Below are 23,334 nucleotides of genomic sequence, written 5' to 3'. Positions count from 1 at the left end.
TTAGTATTTGTTGTTATAGCGGCAACAGAAATACATCATATGTGAAAATTTCAACTAGTCTAGTCTATCACGGTTCATGAGATACAGCCTGGTGACAGACTCACAGACAGACAGACGGACAGACGGACAGCGGAGTCTTAGTAATAGGGTCCCGAATTTACCCTTTGGGTACGGAACCCTAAAAAGGTAATCACGGTCCATACCCCGGTCAATATAAGTTTATTTATCTTATCTTATCTTATCTTTAATATAAGTCTAGCAGTTAAATTGTCTGAATGCGAAGGCCGATAGCGAGCACTTCGCAGGTGTTTGTGGAAGTTGCAAGAACCATGCATGCATTTAGGCACTTGTAAGTACTAAAGTTTTGTGCGTCTATATCTTAGCTCGTCCTTCAGCCAAATCGTCCGCCATGAAGATACTTGGAGACGTTGCGGGTATGGAACCCCAAAAAACTATAAACTATATATGCTCCGGCCGCTCAGGGCATTCAGCCTTCCGTAGCCAAAATGGCAAAAATGGAAGCCTTACAGTTTTTTTTTGTCCGTCTGTTCGTCCGGTGATCCGTCTGTCTCTACGTATGTGACAGGCATTTTGGAACATGTGTACTTATTTTGTGAGCAGACTATGATCAGTTGTTTTATTAACAGCCTTCAAAAAAAGGAGGTTCTCAGTTTGACCCGTATGTTTGTATGTATGTATGTTTGTTCGCGATTATCTCGCGTTGGGCTGAACCGATTTTTATGCGGTTTTCAGAAAAGTGTTTGTTACATTCTGGAGAAGCTTCTAGTATACATGGATGGTTTATAAAACCAATTGGCCAGTAGGCGGCGCTGCTATCCGTATAACGTCAAATTTGATTTGCTGAAACCGATTCAGATGAAATTTTGTGTTTAGATGTAATGATGAAATGGAGTATCTTATCGAGTCTTTTGAGAGTTAACTTTTTCATTACAAATCTTAATTTATCTGCCCAGATATATATAATATGCTTAATTTTAACTCCAGGCGAACTCAATTTTAGTTACAATAATACGACGAAACATAATACCTATACCTAACTATTTACAACTCGTTTAGCACCGAAACGTCATATGTTTCTTCGCGATTATCATCGAAGTTGGCCATCGCCAACACTAGTATCAGCCCAAAACTAAATGTAGAGCCTAACTATAAACAAACTAGTACCTATTTTAGCTCAAAACCTAAAATTAATAAAGTAACTTTTTTCTACTGACGGTAATGGTTTGCCAAACTATATAACAAATATTTATAGATAGATATAATATAAGATTTTTTTTAAGATAATGTGTTTATTATATTTGTTTATTTTAAACTTTATTCTAATCAAAAAATTACAAAAGGCGGACTTAATGCCTCATGGCATTCTCTACCAGTCAACCATAGGGCCAAACAGAAGTTACCTTAAAATACCCACAAAAAAAACTTCATGAAATCGTGAGATTTAATTTACATAATCGGATGACATTATCTGGTATATCGGTAGTGTTGAGCTCCGTTTTGACTGCCATTCGCGGTCCATTCCCACTCATCGATATCCTCATCATCATCTCGTACGGGATATGCCCTTCTTGGTACGTAGTCTTCATCTCTGTCTCCCCAGAAATCATCCTCGCCTCCCTGTTCCTCCTCGATCACTTCCAAATCTTCTTCATCTAAATGATTTTCTCTGATATCATCGTCCGCCCCTTCCTCTTCTTCTTCCTCTAAAATTTCTTCTAGTCCTTCAAGTTTGTCTCTCTGAACTTCATACTCGATATCAGCTTCAGGAATTTCTTCTAACACTTCTCTATGAGCAACGAGAAACTGTCTTGTTTTTATTTGTGGAACATCTATTTCTTCTTCCTGATCTTTGGTATTTTCTGCGTCTGCCCCTATGTGATTCTCATCTAGCTTTTCTTCTGATTCTTCTTTGTTATCGTCTTTGCCAGAATTTGATGAGAAAGTGAAGACTTTGTGTAAGGATTGCATCGGTATCACAAATGTCAGAGTTAATAACGTTGACGAAAGCATTATCAAAGATATTTCGTGAAGATCAATCTATAACAAAAAGAAAAATTATGATGATGATAATGATGAATGATGATAATTAATGGATACTTCGGTCACACGAAAAACAAAATTTATTATAATTTGTAATATTTTGCGTACCATAGACATTAAGCTAAACTCGCTTGAAGTCCGAATGGTGCCAGCCTCAGTGAGGAACACGATGAACTGGCAAAGATACAGCGCGTAGGAGAGTCGACTGACAAATACCAGCAGACGGCAGCAGAGGAAATTGGCCAGTAATTCTGTAGAAAGAAATATTGATACTGTTCAATAATAATAATCTTAAGAGTAAATTACAGGGAAAACTATCATTTTTACATGTATTCACGTCTAGTAAATAGGTGTAGACTTGTAAAAAAAATACTTTAGTAGTTAGTAGCTTTTGAAATGTGGACATAGAGAAGAATGGAAGGTATAAGCTGGAAGGAGAGGAAAACGAATGCAGAAGTCTTGGATTTGATAGGGGAGAAGCGATCTCTGCTGAGAATAATTGACAACAGAAGGGCAAACATGTTGGGACACCTGATACGGCACGATAATTACATAAAGTCTATAATAGAAGGAAGAATAGAAAAAAGGAGAGGCAGAGGAAGACCGAGACATGCGTTTTTGGACCAAGCCAAAGAGAAAATCAACGTAGTGACGTATCAGGAACTCAAAACAGTGGCAGAAAGAAGAACGGAGTGGTGGTTACTCCACCGACAAGAGCCAAGCTCTTAAGAGTTATGATGATGAGTTAGTAGCTTTGACGCTACACTGAAATACACCAAATGAGAATGTAAACTCTTAAAATACAAAAAAAAAACTGGTAAGAAGAAGAAGGTTTAAAAACACAATTTTCGCGATATGATCCTACACTTCCATAATCCTACTCCTAAACGAATAAGTCACGAATGTGCAAATTAATTATTATTTATTTCCAAATATGCAAGTTTACAGTTCTAAACCAAAGCACTTACATACTACATATTATATTACATTATATTAATTTACATGTCAAACTATAATTTAAATCATTTCTTAAACTACCAATTGTACTCAGTCATATTATTAAATTACATTATAAATAATTCAAATTGTACATTAAACTTTATTCCTAAAATTATCAAGTTTATATAAATCAATCGTATTAAAATTACACATGTATAAGTCAAATCAAATTAAAATTAATTGCCCACCTATATTGCCTCTACAATTGCCAAGACACGAATGATATAATCTAAATCTAATTCATAATCCTATGGTAGTCAGCGATAAAAAGAGTTAAAAATCTGGTTTTGTTTATTAGATTCTCAAACCATTTATTTAATGATAATTAATATCGAACGAACCATTATTATGAGCGTTTTACGTTTTGTTTCTGTCAAGCTACTTAAACACGCTCCATCCAAGGTCAAATTACTTTCCCCACTAGTGGATAAAATGCGTTTTTCCCCACTTGTTTTAAAGGATAAAAGACGGCTTTCCGAGCTAGTGAGGGGAAAATAACTATTGTATTGATCAATATTGTTAACCTGACTATTTACTAAACGAATATGGCTAATGTTTATCGAGTGTATAATACATGATTTTTATTGCGCATGCTCTCCAGCTCAAACGAATTGACGGCTCCTAATGTAATGTACGTGGTGTCGTTAATATATTCATCGCAATAAGTGCCTACTAAAATATTCATGTAATCTGTCTGTTTTGTATTCTTTCAACATATTTTTTACCATCCCTTGCTGAAAGATAATAATTTACCTACCGCAATATCCATTATGCACGGCGTATATGACCCAGGCTATGGCGAGGGAAGCTGCCACCGGCGCGAGGGCTGCGTAGTTTGCAGCGAACAAAGCGCTGTACCGGTACTGAGTGTCGCCAGAGTCTAGTCCTGCCCACCATATTACACTCCAGAGAGCGCCGCTTGTCAACCAACCCAGGGCTAACAGGACCTATAACAAGAAAAATAACATGTCAACATTTTAAACCGATTGCTATGTCAACGCCGGAAATACAATTTTGCGTAATATCCATTTTACCATCTCAGCTATTTACATCATTCCTTAAAGAAAACAAATATTGTCAAAATGTTACAATCACATGTTTGCGATGATTGCAGTTTTTTTTACATTTGATGGTTGAAAAAGATTCCAATGTTATAGATGTATATGTCCCTATGCATCTTATCATACAATATGATGTTCCGATATTATGTTGTTTTAGCTGTCGTTAATAATGCAATGCAATACTAAACTTACACTTTTAGCTTAATATACCTTGAAAAAAGATAAAATATTAGCTGTACGCTTTGATGAAAAATGTTGAATCCTTTAAACCACCAACAAAAGTTATCTTAATGCGACTTTATAGTTGCCAGCTTGTACGTAGTTACCTAACTTAAATAATATTTTATTTTCAAGTTTCCTACCTATTTTTCGCTTTTCGCTACCTACTTATTTTAGAGATATTTTAATTTTAACTTGTAGAGAATATAAACTAGTAAGTTTACATAGAATGCCTCTTAGTATTAAGTCCGCCTCATAATGATTTTTTGTACACTGCTAGTATTCTAACGATTAATCTTCATAATTGTAATAAGTTAAATTAAAAAGTACTTATGTGTGTGAGGGCTACGGGAGATTCAGACCGATGGAGACAAATCACAGGAGCTGCAAAACCAAGTAATCACGATCCACAGTAATGAGGGACCGACAAAGAAGAAGATGTGTATATCTAACTACAATCTTACACAGATCGCCCCAAACTAAGCAAATGGGTTCTAGGCGACGATATACATACTTATATAAATTCCTTCTATTATAGTCATAACTCTATTATGACTATTACAAAAAAGAATACCAATTAAAACTATAAATTTAAAAAATATATGCTTATATAGGTATATGTACCTTGAAATATTTTTGATTAATTTTAATTAATTTGTTACGCATATTTACACTTACAAAATATGATTTTCAGCATTCTAATATTCACTGCTATGGTAAAAACATAACATGATATATATTCGCGATTCAATGTCAACATGTCAACATCCCTAGTGTAGGTAATTGTTATTTCATGCACCATGCTTGTAAATAATATTAATGGCATTTCAAACTGTTTTCTAAAGTCGATTTTTTTTCTACTTAACATTATTTTCATAATTTTTTCCTGTGAGAAATACTCGTTACGTATTTATAAGATTTGAGTCCCGCCGAGCTTCTTGTGTCAGTATCCAGTATGTTCTCGCGGCTGTGGTGTAGGGTTAGAACCGGTGGTTTATTACCTACATTCATATTATAAGTGCTAATATGCCTAAATTGAAGAATAAAGACTCACTTTTATATTGTTTACCGTAAGTGTAAGGACAAAGAAAAGTTAATTACATCTTCTTTATCATCCATGTTGCACCCAAAAGGAATCCGCAAGTCGCTCTACCTAAGACTACCCTAACCTAATATTGACGACACTTGGTACTACGGAACTACGAAAACGACGGCCTTCTAGCCCTTCGTCGAAAAGATGACACCACCTCTTAATTGAAAATCATATACATGAATCATTCGCTTCAGGTCGCTTCCTAATAACATACCTTATTAAGTTGAGAAGGTTTCTGCAAAGCAATGCCTAAGCTGATTCCAATGAGATATGGGGTGCAGCGGTGATACACGGAGGTGTAGCTTAAACGGGCTGTCCTGTAGAGTTGGCTGACACTAAAAAAAAAGTTGTCAAAAAATATAAATATAAATTGATTCCTTCAGTCAGTCAGTTCAGTCTATGGAGACTGTACTGATCGTACCTGCTTCTTACTGAAGTTATATGCGAGGTAAGCTAAATTTCAGTTCAATAAGGCATCAGGAAGTGGGTTTAATTTTACTTCTAAGACTTTACAGACATTGGCTAAGAACAGATTTCGCTATCTCTCATAGTTTCTGACTTCTCCATACTGACCCATTTGGATTGATCGCCCTATATGTAATAACGTCAATATCTACTTAATAATGCCATTCAAATTTCGAACATTTCTGAAAATCAAAGGAATATGAGTTGACCTGAGGTTTGACCTCATTTGTAGTATCAGTCGAGATGACGTTTCACATCACAGAGAGATTATAATATGTGTGTATAAAGCAAGCATTAAAACACTGGGATGATATTTTTAGGAAACCCATTTTCACCTCATTTCATAAACTCGTATTTTAATGCTTTTCGTTATGTAGCAGTCACTCAAACTATTATTCATCATTCCTTCTGTATTCACAATTCATGGGATTTTTCTGAATTATTATTTAAGTAAAATTAAGATGAAATAAAACTATGAAAACGGATTATATCGCGTATATTGAATTTATAATACATCCCGACGTTTCGAACTCTTTACAGCGTTCGTGGTCAACGGGTGACTCACAAAATTAAGATTTTAACATTTCATATTACCTATTGTTAATCACATGCCGTGAACTACTTGAATTTATCAAAATATTGCTACTAAGTATAAAAATATAAAACCAGTTATAAATTTACCAGTTTAGCTTTGATCGTAAATGTATTATAATATTATAGTTTACGGACACCTGCGAATTCTAACGCATAATTATGTTTCGTAGGCTCATGAATATAATAACCGGATTCTTGTTATTCAAAATTATAATAATATGGAGGTGACTTGATGTAGTGACCTATCTGACAACATCTCATGTAGTCAGGCAGGTTCAATAATCCTTACTGGTAGTGGATTGATACGAGTTCATACGTACTCAATCAACATAATTCCACCTGTAATATTAATGTTGTAAGAGTTGACAAAAGGGGCAGTAAGATCTTAAGATCTCCCTCTGTCTGACACAAGGTAAACGCCCCTAGGGAAGAGAATTACATATAGCATCTTACGTGAAATGTTGCTTTTGTTTCATTGCACCTAAATATCATATTGTCTTTATTTGTCCGTAATTTCAAAACAACGCAGGTAGTCCCAAAATACCTAAATGCCAAATTGATTCATAAATATGACAGATTTGACCATCCAATGGCTGCTTAAGTTTGTAATGAAATTTTATATTGTAACACGCCATGTTATCTACTTACATCTGTCACTGTTTTGAATCAAATATGTTAACTATTTAGATGATTTTCACCACAAAAAGTACTAAATTGAAAAAAACCGGCCAAGTGCGAGTCGAACTCGCGCACCGAGAGTTCCGTACTATTTAGTATTTGTTGTTATAGCGGCAACAGAAATACATCATCTGTGAAAATTTAAACAATCACGCTTCATGAGATACAGCCTGGTGACAGACAGACAGACGGACAGACGGACAGCGGAGTCTTAGTAATAGGGTCCCGTTTTTACCCTTTGGGTATGGAACCCTAAAAACTACGTTAAGCCTTACCTGACGCCATGATAGGCCAGCAGGGTCAAGCGATGTTCGCTGACCGTCGAATATCTGGAGTACGCAGCCAGACCTATTATGGTGGGCAGGAGGAGTTTGGAGACGCCTGGCCTGACCTGCATCACCCAGACTATCATACCGCCTATGATAGTAAGCTGCATATCCAGAGCTAGCTGGTGAGTTTGAGGGGCACACTGGAATAAAATAGAAAATAATCGAAATTATTTGATACTATAAAAAAAACATACGGTCGAATTGATAACTTCCTCCTTTTTGGAAGTCGGTTAAAAATGGCGTTACTCAGATATATGTCAAGCACAAAATATATTGGCGAAGCCCGTAGCTGATAGTGAGTTGCCTGCGTTGCGGATATAAAATTATGGTCCCTAAATAAATATAATATTTTTAACTAATACTTAGTCCATAAAGTACAATATTTATTTGATATGAAACAACACTTAGGGCCACTTGCGCGTTCCAGGGTTAGCCAAGTTAGCCAATTGTTCGCAGAAACAGATGGATCTAGATAAATACTTACATATGTTCGTATTTTCAAAGCAGTTGTGACATGTTTCTCGTTATAAAGCGCCCTACCTTAATAAATAGTACAAACCTCGTTATGTCGATTTGTTTAATCTTGCCCATTTTAGCTATAGCAAAGATAGATATAACTCCGTAATAGATGGATACAGTCTAAGGAAAAAACGTGCCTCGAAAATCACGAAAATTTGATTCTCGATCAGATGGCGCCACTAGTTTTGGCCTACACTCGTATAGAGGGCGTTGACTGTTTCGTTTGTTATTTATAATTTTAACGCATACCAGTGAAAGAACATGGGTCAAAATCATATAAAAATAATTAATGCAAATAAAAAAATCATTTATCCATATATAAATACATTTTATCGTATTTTTATAAAACTTAATTTTTAGTTTTAAAGTGTGTCGACAGATGGCAGTGAATTTACTGGGGTTACAAAATTTACTATGACAGTACCGCTCTAGTATAAGTTACTCTATGGCTATAGGGAACACAATATTATTGACAACAATAACCCATCTACAATACGCTACTGTTTACCGACCTAAAAGCTTATTCAGAAACGTAAATTATGCTTAATATGTGATACCAATATAATTCAACATTACATTGTGTACTCGCACATGTGTAAATGCACTCTGTAGTGAACGAGCGCGCGCATTCCATTTTTGATATTATTCTAATAGTGGCAAATGTTCGAATGTCTGCCACATCATTCCGAAGCCACAATTTGCAACACTTCAAGTAAAGGAATGATAAATGTATATGAAATGATTCACGAAGAATACATACTTACTGATGTCACGGCCATCGCCTGTTCTTTATGCCTTTATGACCGAAACGGGAAGCTATTTAAATAGACCTAGTGTTATATATGTTTACATTTACACTTATTATACATAAATAACAACGTATAAGCATAGGTATACCTATATTCAACATGCAGGATTGCGTAGGGATTTAGACGCGTTTTTTTTGTAAGACCCTTATTTAGACTTTATGATGTACATTATATTATTAATTTTAAATTTATTCATAGTTTATTTTTATAGATTTTGTTATACAGCCCGCGGGCCCGCTCCGCCCGTGAAAGGATTTTATCCATCCCGCCGCCCAGCCAAAATGTTTTAATTTTTATGCTTTTATTTTTTATGGTTTCAAAATAAATTTCGCTGTAATTCTGGCCCTCCTCTGAAATTTCTTAACAAAGTTTGCCCACCACTGGTCTAGAGGTATGTAATTGTTGAATGTATAATAAATAACTTTAAATAATTTTACGGTTTAGACTCACTTGTCGTTTGGACCCGGGTATGTCCTTAAACTACGTCCAAAAGAGAGGTATGGGCACTGTGAATGACATCTCGCTTTGTGTGGTAGGGCACAGGACAGCGGATGTCATTCCAGATCTGGAGCAGAGCCCAAGTGGGGAGGTACCTCCACCTTACAGAAAACCGCAGCCAAATAACACTAGACCCTACTAATAGTGTTGTGTTCCTGCCGGTGAGTAAGGTTGCCAGAGCTCGAGGGAGAGGAGTGTTAGGGTCGGAAACGCGCATGTAACTCCTCTGGAGTTGCAGGCGTACATAGGCTACGGAGAATGCTTAACATCAGGCGGGCCGTATGCTTGTTTGCCACCGACGTAGTATTTAAAAAGAAAAAAAAAACTTGTTTTAGTCACTCGCGCGACATGTTTCGGAGAGCCTTTCTCAAACACTAACAACAAGTGAGTAAACCGTAAAATTATTTAATGTTAGTATGTCTCACAACAGTTTAAATTCAAATATTATAACTGTTATTTCTTTGTACAGTACTTTACGACTAAACCGATTAGATTTTTTCATCGAGCGTTCTCTCGTGTCTCCGTCGATACGAAGGCACACGTAGTTTTGTATTATTTATCAGACTACGGCAAAATGAGCTGGATATTGTATGTCTTATATATACGTCTACGGCGGACAAAAGGTTTAATGGATTTATTAGATCATTATAATTGGTTCTAACATAATTCAGCCAAATAAAATATATGTCCGTTATTTGACAAGTAGGTGTCAACTGTAACAACTTGACATAGTCGTATTATTTTAGTTGAAATATTTCGCGGAATTTCAGCGGTCATCTTGCTTAATTTTAATTATATTGTTGCTATTCCTGAAAGATTGTTGGAAAACGTGCTGAGCTTTTATGTTTAATGGTTTGAAGTTCCCTATGTGATAATGTCTTTTGTGATCGAGGGCTGTAAATCGCATACAGGAAGAAAAGAAAATACGCACGAACCGGTAACCTTTAATCGGTGAGTTTTGTTCAATTTTGAAGAAATTAATTTATAGGACCTGACCTAAACATTGAAATCGATATGTTGTTTATGTAATTATTACTTGCATTCAAGTCTGTATAGATTTTTGCATATATTTCTGAAATTTTCTGCTAACTATGAAAGGTTATATTTTTGGCATAGTGATGTACTGTGTATTTATCGACTTCAGATCCTAACCTATCGACATTTACAGCTTTCTTATAGTTTCGCCCAGATTTCCAAAGGACGAGGAATAGGGGATATTACTGCAATGTTCCGCCACCAGAGTGCAGCACCCTTTTTAGTAAACCGTAGAGTAACATACATACTGTAACTTTAACAGGTTTTTGACAAGTTTTCAGAAGATCTACCGGGAAACGCGAATCCGAAATTTCGTTATCTGCCTCTTTATCGCTCGAATACGCAAGAGTGACAGAGATGTTAGATAACGAAAGTTCGATTTTCTTGTTTCGCGATAGACCCTCAGATTGTGATAGTGGCGCCACCTACGCCAAGTTTCGCGTAATATTCCCTATTATTAAATTAAAAAATTGTACGCAGAGTCTTAAGAGGTTAGCTTTTCTAATTCTGGATAACATTGTAGTGGTATAGAAAAGGTTAAAGCTTCTAAAATGGTTTTTATTTGCATTCAGAATTATTTTTATATGTTTTAACTTGTAACAAATATTATGTGATTAAGATAATAAGTATACGAAATGAGTAAAATGTAAGTATAATCGGCGTCAATAGCAAAACTTGTATCTAAACCAAAACTTGTACTCACCATGTCTTCGAAGCCGAACCAGTTCTGCACATAGAGCAGGTTCCACCACCAGCCCTCCTGGCAGATCTCGGCGTTCCTGGTGACGAGGGTGCCCCACATGGGGCCTGTGGAGATGGTATCCCAGATGTATGCGTAGAACAGGACCACAGCTAGTAGAGCAGGGGTCAATCTGGAAATTAATCAAATATGTACCAGTACCACACCATCCAAGAAGTACACTGCGGAGAAAATCAGCCCTAAGGATCTCCACAATGACCGGTCTTGAACATAATATATCGTCGGTACACCATGATTTTGTGTCATATGTCAACACGGGCTAGACACACTGGTTGAAAACAATTATTTCAAGACTGCGGAATTCTTGACAAACATGTAGATTACCAGGATAAATAATTTTGCATTCCGTAAACAATAAGCTCACAAGTTTACAAAAAGAAACTCTTTTTTTAAGGAAAAATCATCCGTGTTGCTTGACAATAGAAACTGTCACGTTACTTTTATATCAGATCAGCTCAATAGAGTCCGTAGAGTAATTTTGGCTTGGGCATTTATTTTCCAACTAGTAAGCAGGTTTACATGAACCCAGCAAACACAAGTAAGGATATCCCGACCTTATTTAATTTTACCTGGCTGTATCCCTGGTAATCCTTTAAATGCCCGGCAGACGTACTTTCGGTCATTTGGGAGCTGGCAGACGAGTATTTTCTGAAGCTACATATAAATTCCTATCTGTTGCCACCAGTCTCATCTTTGTATCAGATGACGTAAATTTCACTCTTTTTTTGTAACCGGAAGTGGTACTTTTTTTCGTGCTTTCGGCCAATTTTTTTTTTTTTAGTTTCCAAACTTAGCATCACTTTTATGAACGTGTGCCATGGGGCTTGTCCTTGTATTGTATTGACGTAGTAGATCATACGGTCCCCACCCGTACTACTAAGTAAATGAACCTACATCACAAGGATCGCCTTATTTTATTTCACCTTTGAATATAAAATAAAATCCACAGATAGTAAGATCGAATCGGATCAAGATGGGATAATTGAAATTACCACTAAAGTAGACCTTATTTTCGTATGTTGGCTACACGCCAGCCTTAATCTCGTTGCGCCCCACATCCTACTCAGCCGCGTAAATTTAAATTGGTTGAGTGTTAAATGTAAATATTGAAAACAGTGTTTCTGACAAATTTAACAGGTGAGCAGAAAAAAACCTTAAAAACCTGTGAATTTATGAATTTATTAATGTGTTTAAGTCAATAGAGTAGATTTTACTTACAATCTAGTTGGATGTCAATTCTCACGATGATGTCATGTCATGTTTACACCTTAACCCTTTACCAGGCTAAGGGATGTATATTTCCCACATACGGCACTTCATACATGAGTAAGACTGACATTCGATTGTCATTTTTGAAATGTCAGCTTCATAAAGTGTTAAAGAATTACTCTCTATTTATTACTATTTATTAGGTACTATTTATTGTTAAAGAGAATAAGAAAGTGTCAAGGTAATTTTGAACACTTCGCGCGCTTAGCTACTTCTGCTTCTGACTGTACTTGTAAACATTATAAAGGTGAAATCTAAATTGGAACAGTTACGATTACCTATTAGGTATAAGGCTTGTCGGGAGAAAGTAAAAACGTTTATTAATAGTTTCATCCAAAATAGTCGGTTTATATAACTTATAATAAATTTCATTTCACAAACACTTTCCATAGGCTATTTTTATAGATACGGCAAGCCTTCCACGCCACTACCCCCATAAAACCTAAATGCATTGTCAAAAATTCAGCACCAATTCACTTCGGCGCCGGGCACCGTCCTTTTTCATGCCTGAAACTGACATGAGTTGGGAATAAAAATTTGCTTCAGCGTAGCGAAGTTATTATGCCGATCCACTGGGTGTCTGGATACATAAGGTCACTCTGCCGTGTCAGACGTATCTCTGCTATCTTTAGATAGCAGAGATACGCCTAACCAGTGCAAAATGAAACTAGCCACTATCCTTTATATAATACTTAAACAAAATTTCAAAAAATGTCTTTAGTTACTGAGATATTTCATGTTTTAAGATAGACGTTTTCGAATTTTTGGACATTGAGTTATGCGTATCTCTTCTAACTCAAGTTAGAATAATTATGCGTAACTCTTCGCAGTTTTTTTACGGCAAACTGGATATCTACTATCTCGAGTTATCATAGTTTCGCGTAACCACACGCAGGTAGTACGGCGATAGGCGGCTCGCGGTGAGGCGGGGCGCGGGGCGCGGAGGGAGCGGCTCGTCGCTCCTTGCCACGTGTATTTGTTTATTTGTGTCGTTTTCAAACAAAAGGTACCACATTGTCGCTTATCATAAGGACATTCTGACAGGTTTTTCGTATAAAGATACAAGCAATTTTCGTCCTTATGGTAAGCGACAATGTGGTACCTTTTGATTGAAAACGTCACATTTACATTTCATTACGTACGTAATATTGACCCGGTTAAGTTAGCGTTCCGGTGTTTTTTTATGTTGTTTGTTCAAAATATGATAAATTAGTCTTTGAAATGAGTTTTTTACGAAGTAAAGCCTTGTTACGAATGTGTAGTGATAGAAATGTGGTAGAAAACAAAGGTTGTGCGACTAATTATCTTAGCTAATTTCACTTTGTAATCATTGCTGAAAACCCTGTGAAAAACTAATCTATTTCGTTTTTTTTTAAATCTTAAGATAACCTACATAGGTACTGAACTGTTTATCGTCGTCCGCTGTCTGTCATGAACTAGTCGTCAACTGGTCTTGTGATTGTCATGTCTAATTTTGAATTTAAATGTCGGTCGTTCCAAATGTTCCAATATTCCAAGTATGTATGTCAGTCAGCCAGTCAGTCAGTCGGTCTATGTCAGGTCGCCACGGAGGTTAGAAGCCCCGACAGGTACCTACTTACAAAAATCTTAACGTAAATAAAAAATGACAAATACAAAATTAATTGAAATAACTGACAATATAATATAAGTAATGCACGAGTACTATCTTGTTACATACTTATGTAGTAGTTTCTTTCTTCCGTAGAAGATAACTAATAAATGCATAAAAAGTAAGTAAAGTTATGAACATAATTTATAAAACATATTTTTTTACTCTTCTTTTCATTTTTATTACTAAAAGCAAGAAAAAGTTTCAAACAGTGTCAGCAGAGGCAAAATATTAGTTTAAACATATATTTGGATCGCTGGAGTGTCTTATTTTGAAATACATAGAAACGTATAGTTAATGATTCTGATTCTGAATAAATTTTTTGGAGTAACTGACCTTAATATTTTTACTATATATCTTCTAATACCCACAATAAATTTACACCAAACCTGAACCAAAACCTGAGTTCCACTAGGTACAGCCGGGGTTCATCATCAGCTCTATCTTGGGTACTGCTCTCCCAAGTGCTCATCAAGGCGTGTCGGATGACCAAAACAGCGTTTGCCTACGTTGCACCAAACCTGAGTTCCACTAGGTACTACCAGGGTTCAGTATCAGCTTTATCTTGGGTACTGCTCTCCCAAGTGCTCATTAAGACGTGTTGGATGACCAAAACAGCGTGTGCCTATGTTACACCAAACCTGAGTTCCACTAGGTACAGCCGGGGTTCAGCATCAGCTCTATCTTGGGTACTGCTCTCCCAAGTGCTCATCAAGGCGTGTCGGATGACCAAAACAGCGTTTGCCTACGTTGCACCAAACCTAAGTTCCACTATTAGGTACAGCTCTCCCAAGTGCTCATCTAGGCGTGTCGGATGACCAAAAACGGCGTTTGCCTATGTTACACCAAACCTGAGTTCCAATAGGTACAGCCGGGGTTCAGCATCAGCTCTATCTTGGGTACTGCTCTCCCAAGTGCTCATCAAGGCGTGTCGGATGACCAAAACAGCGTTTGCCTACGTTGCACCAAACCTGAGTTCCACTAGGTACAGCCAGGGTTCAGCATCAGCTCTATCTTAGGTACTGCTCTCCCAGTTGCTCATTAAGACGTGTTAGATGACCAAAACAGCGTGTGCCTATGTTACACCAAACGTGAGTTCCACTAGGTACAGCCGGGGTTCAGCATCAGCTCTATCTTGGGTACTGCTTTCCCAAGTGCTCATCAAGGCGTGTCGGATGACCAAAACAGCGTTTGTCTACGTTGCACCAAACCTGAGTTCCACTAGTTACAGCCAGGGTTCAGCATCAGCTTTATCTTGGGTACTGCTCCCCCAACTACTCATTAAGACGTGTTGGATGACCAAAACAGCGTGTGCCTATGTTTCACCAAACCTGAGTTCCACTAGGTACAGCCAGGGTTCAGCATCAGCTCAGATCTATGTATACTAAAACCTTCTCCAAAATGTAACAAACATTTTTCTGAATACCGCATCAAACTCGGTTCAGCCAAACGCGAGATAATCTTGGACAAACATACGGGTCAAACTGAGAACCTTTTTTTTAAGGCGGTTAAAATTTTTGGAGTAACTGACCTTCTGCCGTTAATTCCGCCTTTTACACTTACTGGGATTAAATATTAAATAAAGTACAAACACACACACACACACACACACACACACACACACACACACACACACACACACACACACACACACACACATACAGACATACATACAGACATACATACATACATACATACATACATACGTACATACATACATACATACATACATACATACATACATGCAATGCATACAAACGCTATTAAACATAAGGCTCTTTCCGCCATACGATTGATCTACTTTATAACCAATGATGTAAGGACTGATGGAAATCGGGCTCCTTGTATGTAATGTGAGTTAGCACAATATAAAATGGATTATCTTGTGTAGTCTGGTTACGCGTTTTACTAGGAGCACTAATACAACGAACTCTTACAACTTAAGATAAAAGAACTACGCGTGACCACCTCAATATTCCCCATGCCCTGGTTACACGTTTTACTAGAAGTTGATACAATGTAGTCTTCTAACTTTAGATAAACGAAAACCGCAATAAGCCCGCGAGCCGTGGCCACGCGAAATAGTATGAGCGCTCATACAACGAACTCGTCTAACTTTAAGTTAACATAGTTACGCGCAACCACCAAATGTATGAAACAGTGGTTACGCCAAACTATGTTTATGCGTTTATTTCAAAAACTATGTACTTTTACAAAAAAAAGTAAAGAAATATTATTCTTCACGTCTATTGAAACACAAAACACATATTAAAAATGACTTAACTCAATAAACTCACGAAATATATGAGTTTATTAGTTTTCACGCTCACCAAAAACTTTAAAGTCGATTTACTCAAAACTATGTTTTTTGAGATAGCAGAGATACGTCTGACACGGCAGCACTCGTTTATTGATGTAAAATTTAACGCCTGCGCTTTTCTAAATAGCATTTGTTCGGAAAAGTGGAATGAGCTAATAATTCTAGTAACTTAAGTGCTTTAGCATCGAAATTAAGAGACTGTTTTATAAACTAGTATTTTTAAAACCTTTGTTTTACTATTCTATTGATGCCGACTGAATCGAGAATATTTAATTACCTATATGTACCTACTTAGATACTCCGTTCGATATTCCGTTACTTAGATACTTGCTGATAATGCACAGCCATAGAACTTGCACAGCCTAGGAGCCTCGCATAATCGCGCATGAGAGGAAGCCTGTGCCCAGTAGTGGGACCATATATAGGCTGAATTATTATTATTATTAATAATAGTACCTAAATATATTCTAAAAATGTTGAAGGAAAAAACAACGAAAAAAAGGACTTTTTTTGAAATTCATCCCTTAAGAGGGTGAAAATGGAGTTGAAAGTGTTGAACTAGACTTAAAACGACCGGGATATGGACCGTGATTACCTTTTGTATTGTTCTAGCTCCCGATATTTCGACGCAGTTACATTCATCTACAAACAAAAAACAAAAGGTAATCACGGTCCATATCCCGGTCGATTTAAGTCTAGTGAAACTAACGGTAAATCATTCAAAACTGTTATTGAAAGTGTTGGAGTTGAAAGTCGTTAACTTCTGCGTGGATGAAGCTGCTTGCGATGCAGAGGTTCATACTAGTAATAAATATTTAAAAAAATCGTGAAAATATATTCACGCATAAATATTATGTTAAGTACGTGCATTTTGTCTTTGAACAGCTCTCCTGCGTGAAATCCTGCACCAGTGCGGCTACCACCAGTTTGACACTGACATGTTTGCTAACGTGTGCATACCTTATTTACTTTCTATAGGTACATCTCGCTCGCATAAATATGCGAGTACGAGAGAGCGAATATGTCAGTTAGACACTGCTAAGGCAGTTTTGATAAGGCTACTGTTCCAGTACATAGTAAACTTAGGAATTATAATATCTTTAAGATCGCCTCATACTTTAATGTTCTTTACCTAATACATAATATATAGGTAAGATCCTGTAAGAGTAAAATAACTAAGAAAACATCATTCAAATGTTGTAAGAAAGTAACGAATATTTTTAACGCCTACTTATCCTCATTATCCGAAAATGAGACTATCATAATTATTACCTACATATTATACTATTATCGTTAATAAAATAATTATACATTTCTAATAAATACTTATTTTTTGCTTTCTAGGGACATTAAATGTTATTATGTTATCAAGAAAATAATAATTGGAGTAACCCCTGTGTAATTTTAGAACGTTTTGAATATTTGCGAAGCCTTTTACACGTGTTAAAAATTTAAAAATACTTGTAAAGTAGAAGCCGGCCTCTTGTCCCGAGGATTCTGTACCATCTGTACATCAAACAATTTTTTAATTTTATTGTCTTAAGTGCGACTTATGCATGTCTAGTTTTAGAAGCACGCATGACCAAAATCGGTGTTAAAATTTCAACTGACTACCTATACAGCTACTTGAGACAGAGCTTGCTGGGAGACATTCAGACGGACATCATAAGCTTAGTAGTACTTGGGTTTCGATTTATTTACATTTTCATCTGAAAAACTCGTCCAAACTTACTGTATGCCGCAGCACAAGTGCGTCCCGTCCGTTTGTTAGATAGGTAGGAATATATCAAAAACCTAAGTGCCTTTAGTTTATTTACAGTTTTGCAGTTACCTTCCCCAATTGAATTCCGTATTAGTTACATCAACAAGCAACCTACATGAACAAGACACTTGTTACAACTTCAATAATCGACGATCGGATCAGATTTGGTAGTCAAATCACATGTTACTTTTAAAAACGATTCATCAATATGGAATTTGTACGAGTAGGTATAGGTATGACGCCACAGTCATGCTGGAGGAGTCAAACATACACTTTTCAGATTCAAGACTGAAAGAGCAGGAACATGTGTTGTTCTAACGATACTCTATTTATTATGTATATCTGTCGTGTACCTGAGATATCGCGAAAACAGCCTCCTTGCGCCTGAGCCGTCGGCCGACATGCGGTGGGCGGTCAGGGTGCCGCTCAGCAACAGGAAGCAGTCTGTGTATATCCAGCCGGCGCGGCACCACGACCACAGTGGCGAGCTTACTACCTGGAAAATAGATTTAAGTTTGTTGATTAAAACCAACACCATTTTACACTTATTATTTAAAACTAAAACTGGAATTTATCGCGTGTACCTACTTTTTTATTATTCCTTCAACCTTTTAGTTTTCAAATAATGAGCAGGGTGGATGAGACTAGCCCAGGATCGGGATAAGTGGCGCACACGAATAGATGCCTATGCTCAACAGTGTGCGACAGGAGGCTAAAATGATGATGATGAGCAGGGTCCGAAATCTTGGAAAACGATGACGTGACATTGATGTCACGACACATAGAGGATTATTCCATTAATAAACTGAAATAGGATGTCATAATTAGATTAAATTAAAGAATAATTCACCAAGCCATAAAGTGCACCGTACCCGCACTTGAGTTTATTCATATTCATATTTATTCATAATATCATTCATATTACATAATATTGTCTTCGGTTACCGCGATAGTTACTCATGAAATAAAACTATGAAAACGGATTATATCGCGTATATTGAATTTATAATACATCCCGACGTTTCGAACTCTTTACAGCGTTCGTGGTCAACGGGTGACTGAGGAAAAATTACAAAGTGCAAAAATACCCACATACTAAAATAATGAACAATCATAGACTACAAACTTTAAGGCTGGTTGTACATGCAAAATCGGTTCATAAGGCTAGTTATACACTATAATTATTTTTCAAGTAAAGATAGATATATATACGCGATAAAAACTATGCCGGCTCCAACCCTACACCACGGACCCGAGAAGATTTATATTACATGTTTATAATTTTACCTCTATAATAATTAGTACCTACTGTGACTGTAAAACGACAAGAATCCAATTAGGTGTTTAATAAAATAACTTGATTTGATATGATAATTTCAGCGGGTAATTCCTAGTCTTAATGTAGGTACTTACCTACCTAGGTAAGACTAGGAATTATCCGCTGAAATTATCTTATCAAATCAAAGGTAAGGTCATAATTAGGTACATAATTATCCGCAATAAATCATCAATCATTTAACTATTTATTTTATAATTTATGTGTTTATTATTTAAATAATATCTGGGGGCACGGCAGTGCCCCGCCAAGTCGAGCGAAACAAAGAAAGATTTTATTATTATTATAAAAAGGCACGGCCGTACCATCCTTTTTTCGACGCCATTCAGGCCATTTTCGACGTCCTGTAATTTTGTGCTGGCTAAAGCTAGAATCCTGAATTTTCAGTGACATATAGGGCATAATATGGCTTAGATATATTCTCAAGAACATTCAATTTGAACTTGTAGTGTAAGAATTATTGCACACTCACTTAAGATCATCATAATTCTAAGGAACTTCTAGCGGACCTTCAAACGAGCTTCAAATTTTAAACAAGTAGTTTTTAGCTTATCAAGCCATAAAAAACCTAAAAATATTGCAATATGTCACGTTTTAAAGATTTAAAGAGATGAGATTTCATCAAAAACTTTACATATAAAAAGATGCAAGTCTCGCAACGCAATTATTTTGTAGTAACAAAAAAGTTTTGAGATGTAATGTGATACCAAGTCGGTTATTTTAGTCAGTGCCAAGGGAAGTTAAAACCGCATCAATATTAGATATCTTTAATTTTTAAAACATATAATGACTTGGCAATCGCACATAATGCTTTACTGGTACCGTACTCGTAATTATGTATGCTCAAACTGCATGTGGTTAGCGCTAGTTTTATGTTCAATTAGAATTATTTTTAATTGTTGACGATGATCCCTATGCCATTATGCAGCCGTGCGATGGTCAAGTCATTATAAGCAATAAAAATTAAAGATATCTAATATTCATACGGTTTTGACATCCCCTGGCACTGACTAAAATAACCGACTTGGTATCACATTACATCTCAAAACTTTTTTGTAGTAGAAGAGTTGCGTTGCGAGACTTGCATCTTTTTACATGTAATGTTTTTGATGGGATTATGTTCACTTCTACCTCCACTTTACTCGTACTTACTATGTACATTCATTTTCATTACATTCGTGAAAGTGCGAAAATATTTAATGTAGAAATTAAAAGGTGGCGCGCGGCTTTGCTAAAATTTGAACTCATAATTTAATAAACGTTTATGAAGATAATCCCAAGAAACTGACACCAAGTATCTAAAGTTAAGAACTTGTGATAAGGTTTATAACAAGCCTAATTTAAAAGTTTTTGGTCGATCAATAGGTACGTATAAAAAATAATGATGATTACAATAACACTAACCTTTTGTTTGATTTTTAGCTTTCCGTGCAAAATTTTGTTTTGACAAACGGAACACTTATGGGATCACTTCGGTCTTGCAAATTAGTTAAATGCGTTTTTCTCAGAGACCGTTTGACGTAGATACCTATAGGTAAAATTTGAAACAGTTATAGCAATTACCACCACTAATATTGTAAATAAGTCATTTTTATACAACGACGGTGCCAAACAAGTTGGTGTTAAGCAGCCACCGGTGGGTTGCAGTCTATTAATGATGCGTACTGAGAAAGGGTGGCTAGTTTTACTACACCTGACCTAGCACTTGGGGTCTAGGGCGGGCAAGACTTCAAATCCGCGAAAAAGGGAAATCCTAAATCTTTAAAATAAAACTGAAACTTTTAAATAAAATTTCAAATCACTGGCAATATTTGTACCTTTACTGTATACTCCATGAAATTGGTGTTTAGAATTTGGAAAATAATGTACATGTGTCGTACATTAAGTATATCTGACAACTCTGTTTATCAAAAGTTGACGTTTGACTATACGGCGCAGTAAAGCGCCATGTTCTTCAGCGTGCTTCAGCTCTCGAACTTACGAATCGAACGAACGGCACGATCTTTTCTTCTGCTATCAATGATTTTTGGGTATCTATACACAATGATTTATTATAACTCAACATTATGTTATAGGCGTTCCAAATTTGAAGCGCTTACCTTGTGACAAATTGTACAAGCTGCCTTTAGTCGCACCTGGGCAGGCGAGAAATGTGCACGTGCTAACAAGCTCCCGCTCACCGAAAGAGATAGACCGCGAGCCAGGAACAGATTTCCATGACCAATCGCCTCCCGGGCGATAACTCGTATAGTGGTTAACGGCTATGTATGATGAACCCTCGTGGACGTCAGCTGCCACTCAGTTGGTGGGTTGAGGAACCACGTAAAAACAATTGTCATCGCCTCCCGTTTGATACTTAGATAGTTTAGATGCTATTGTGAATAAAAAAAATTGTCAGCCGGTTGTATCGCGTTGGAAAGAACGTCAGCTGGTCGCATGAACATGTAAAAAATAAGCGCTTTATCTTTTTATGATAGTGATAACAAAATCATGAAACTTTGCGTGTAGCATTCCATCAGGCGTTTCAATAAACGGATTACGCATTACGCATACTTGGCTCATAAGTGGTAAGGCGCGTATAATACACCTATCATTGGGTATTTATTTAGTAAGTGCTCAATAAACTACCCAGTTGCAGCCTATTCCGTTTGTGCTTGACCTAACGCCGTCATAGTAAGTATGACACACATCACATCATTTACAGGTTGGCTAAAAAATAAGTGCATTTCCGTTGCCGTGGCGGTTTTGGGATTATACTAAGCAACTTTTACTATGGGATCAACCACGAAATAACGAAAAAAAATTTGGCTGGTCCATTTTCTATGGGAGGGTAAATTTTTTTCGCGATTTCGTGGTTGCTCCCATAGTAAAAGTTGCTCAGTATAATCCCGAAACCAACCGGGCAACAGGAATGCACTTATTTTTTACCCACCCTGTATAAACCTAAAGGAAAGTTGAACATAGATTGTCTCTTAAAAGTTCACATTTTTCTACGCCCGTGCAGTGCATTCAGTTACACTCGCATAGTTACCGGCCAATACTATTCCAATATAGGATCAATTTGATAAATGCTTTTTAGAAAACGGGACGAACAGATATCATAATAGTAAGGTAACTAGTTCTGTATGCAAAACAATAAACCACTACAATTAATAATTACAATACAATACCATCGTATATTTACAATGGCATAGCTATTAAAAATGTGCCGCCGATGCGTCATACGCTAGATCAAGCTTGGCACCTTGCCAAGCGTATTAGGTGCGACATCGGGGATTTAATGAACCCAATTCTTTAGTTGGAGCACTCGAAAGTGAGAGTCAGGTCAGAACTGCAGATTTATTAGAAGGTACATACATGCAAGAGACAAAAATCCAGGCAGCTACATCGATTTCGACATTTGCGGTAGTAAAGTCGCGCTACAATACTGCTGCGCGATTAACGATTACATAGTAGTACGAGTAGTAGTGTAAGTAGTAATCACTTTATTGTACACAACACAGGTTTACATGAAATTTACAGAAATAAATAAATAAATATTATAGGACATTCTTATACAGATTGACTAAGTCCCAATGGTAAGCCCAAGGAGGCTTGTATTATGGGTACTCAGACAACGATGTATATAATACGTATATAAATAGAGGTACATAGGCTAACTTATCCCTATAAGGACCACTTGCACCATTCCACTAACCTGGGGTTAGCCGGTTCAACCTGGAGTTTAACCAGTACAATTTGACACTTGGTTAACGGTTTAAAGATTTGCCACACTGGATGCGTTCTGCGGGCAGCGGTCAGGTCAAACAAAGGTTGCTGTCAATGTTGTTCATACATAATGCGGGTTTGACCTGACCGCTGACCGCAGAACGCATCCAGTGTGGCAAATCCTTTAAC

General features: G+C 36.7%; 1 protein-coding gene across 1 annotated transcript in view; it reads right to left on the bottom strand.

Moving 5' to 3' along the window:
- Positions 1–1,444: 1,444 nt before the first annotated feature.
- The window catches only part of LOC134741647 (uncharacterized), a 35,250-nt gene continuing 13,360 nt past the window's right edge, over positions 1,445–23,334 (bottom strand). Inside the window, exons 6-12 of the mRNA XM_063674502.1 lie at positions 18,455–18,597; positions 11,064–11,232; positions 7,446–7,639; positions 5,648–5,768; positions 3,818–4,007; positions 2,170–2,312; positions 1,445–2,058 (exon numbers count right to left, since the gene is read on the bottom strand). Of these exons, the coding sequence (XP_063530572.1) occupies positions 1,486–2,058; positions 2,170–2,312; positions 3,818–4,007; positions 5,648–5,768; positions 7,446–7,639; positions 11,064–11,232; positions 18,455–18,597 (1,533 nt within the window). The 3' untranslated portion in view covers positions 1,445–1,485. The remainder of the gene's footprint in view (positions 2,059–2,169; positions 2,313–3,817; positions 4,008–5,647; positions 5,769–7,445; positions 7,640–11,063; positions 11,233–18,454; positions 18,598–23,334) is intronic.

Source organism: Cydia strobilella, chromosome 5 (genome assembly GCF_947568885.1).
Source record: "Cydia strobilella chromosome 5, ilCydStro3.1, whole genome shotgun sequence".
NCBI classification, from domain to species: domain Eukaryota; kingdom Metazoa; phylum Arthropoda; class Insecta; order Lepidoptera; family Tortricidae; genus Cydia; species Cydia strobilella.
The sequence above is the reverse complement of the archived record's forward strand: the minus strand, read 5'-3'. Positions and strand labels throughout refer to the sequence as shown.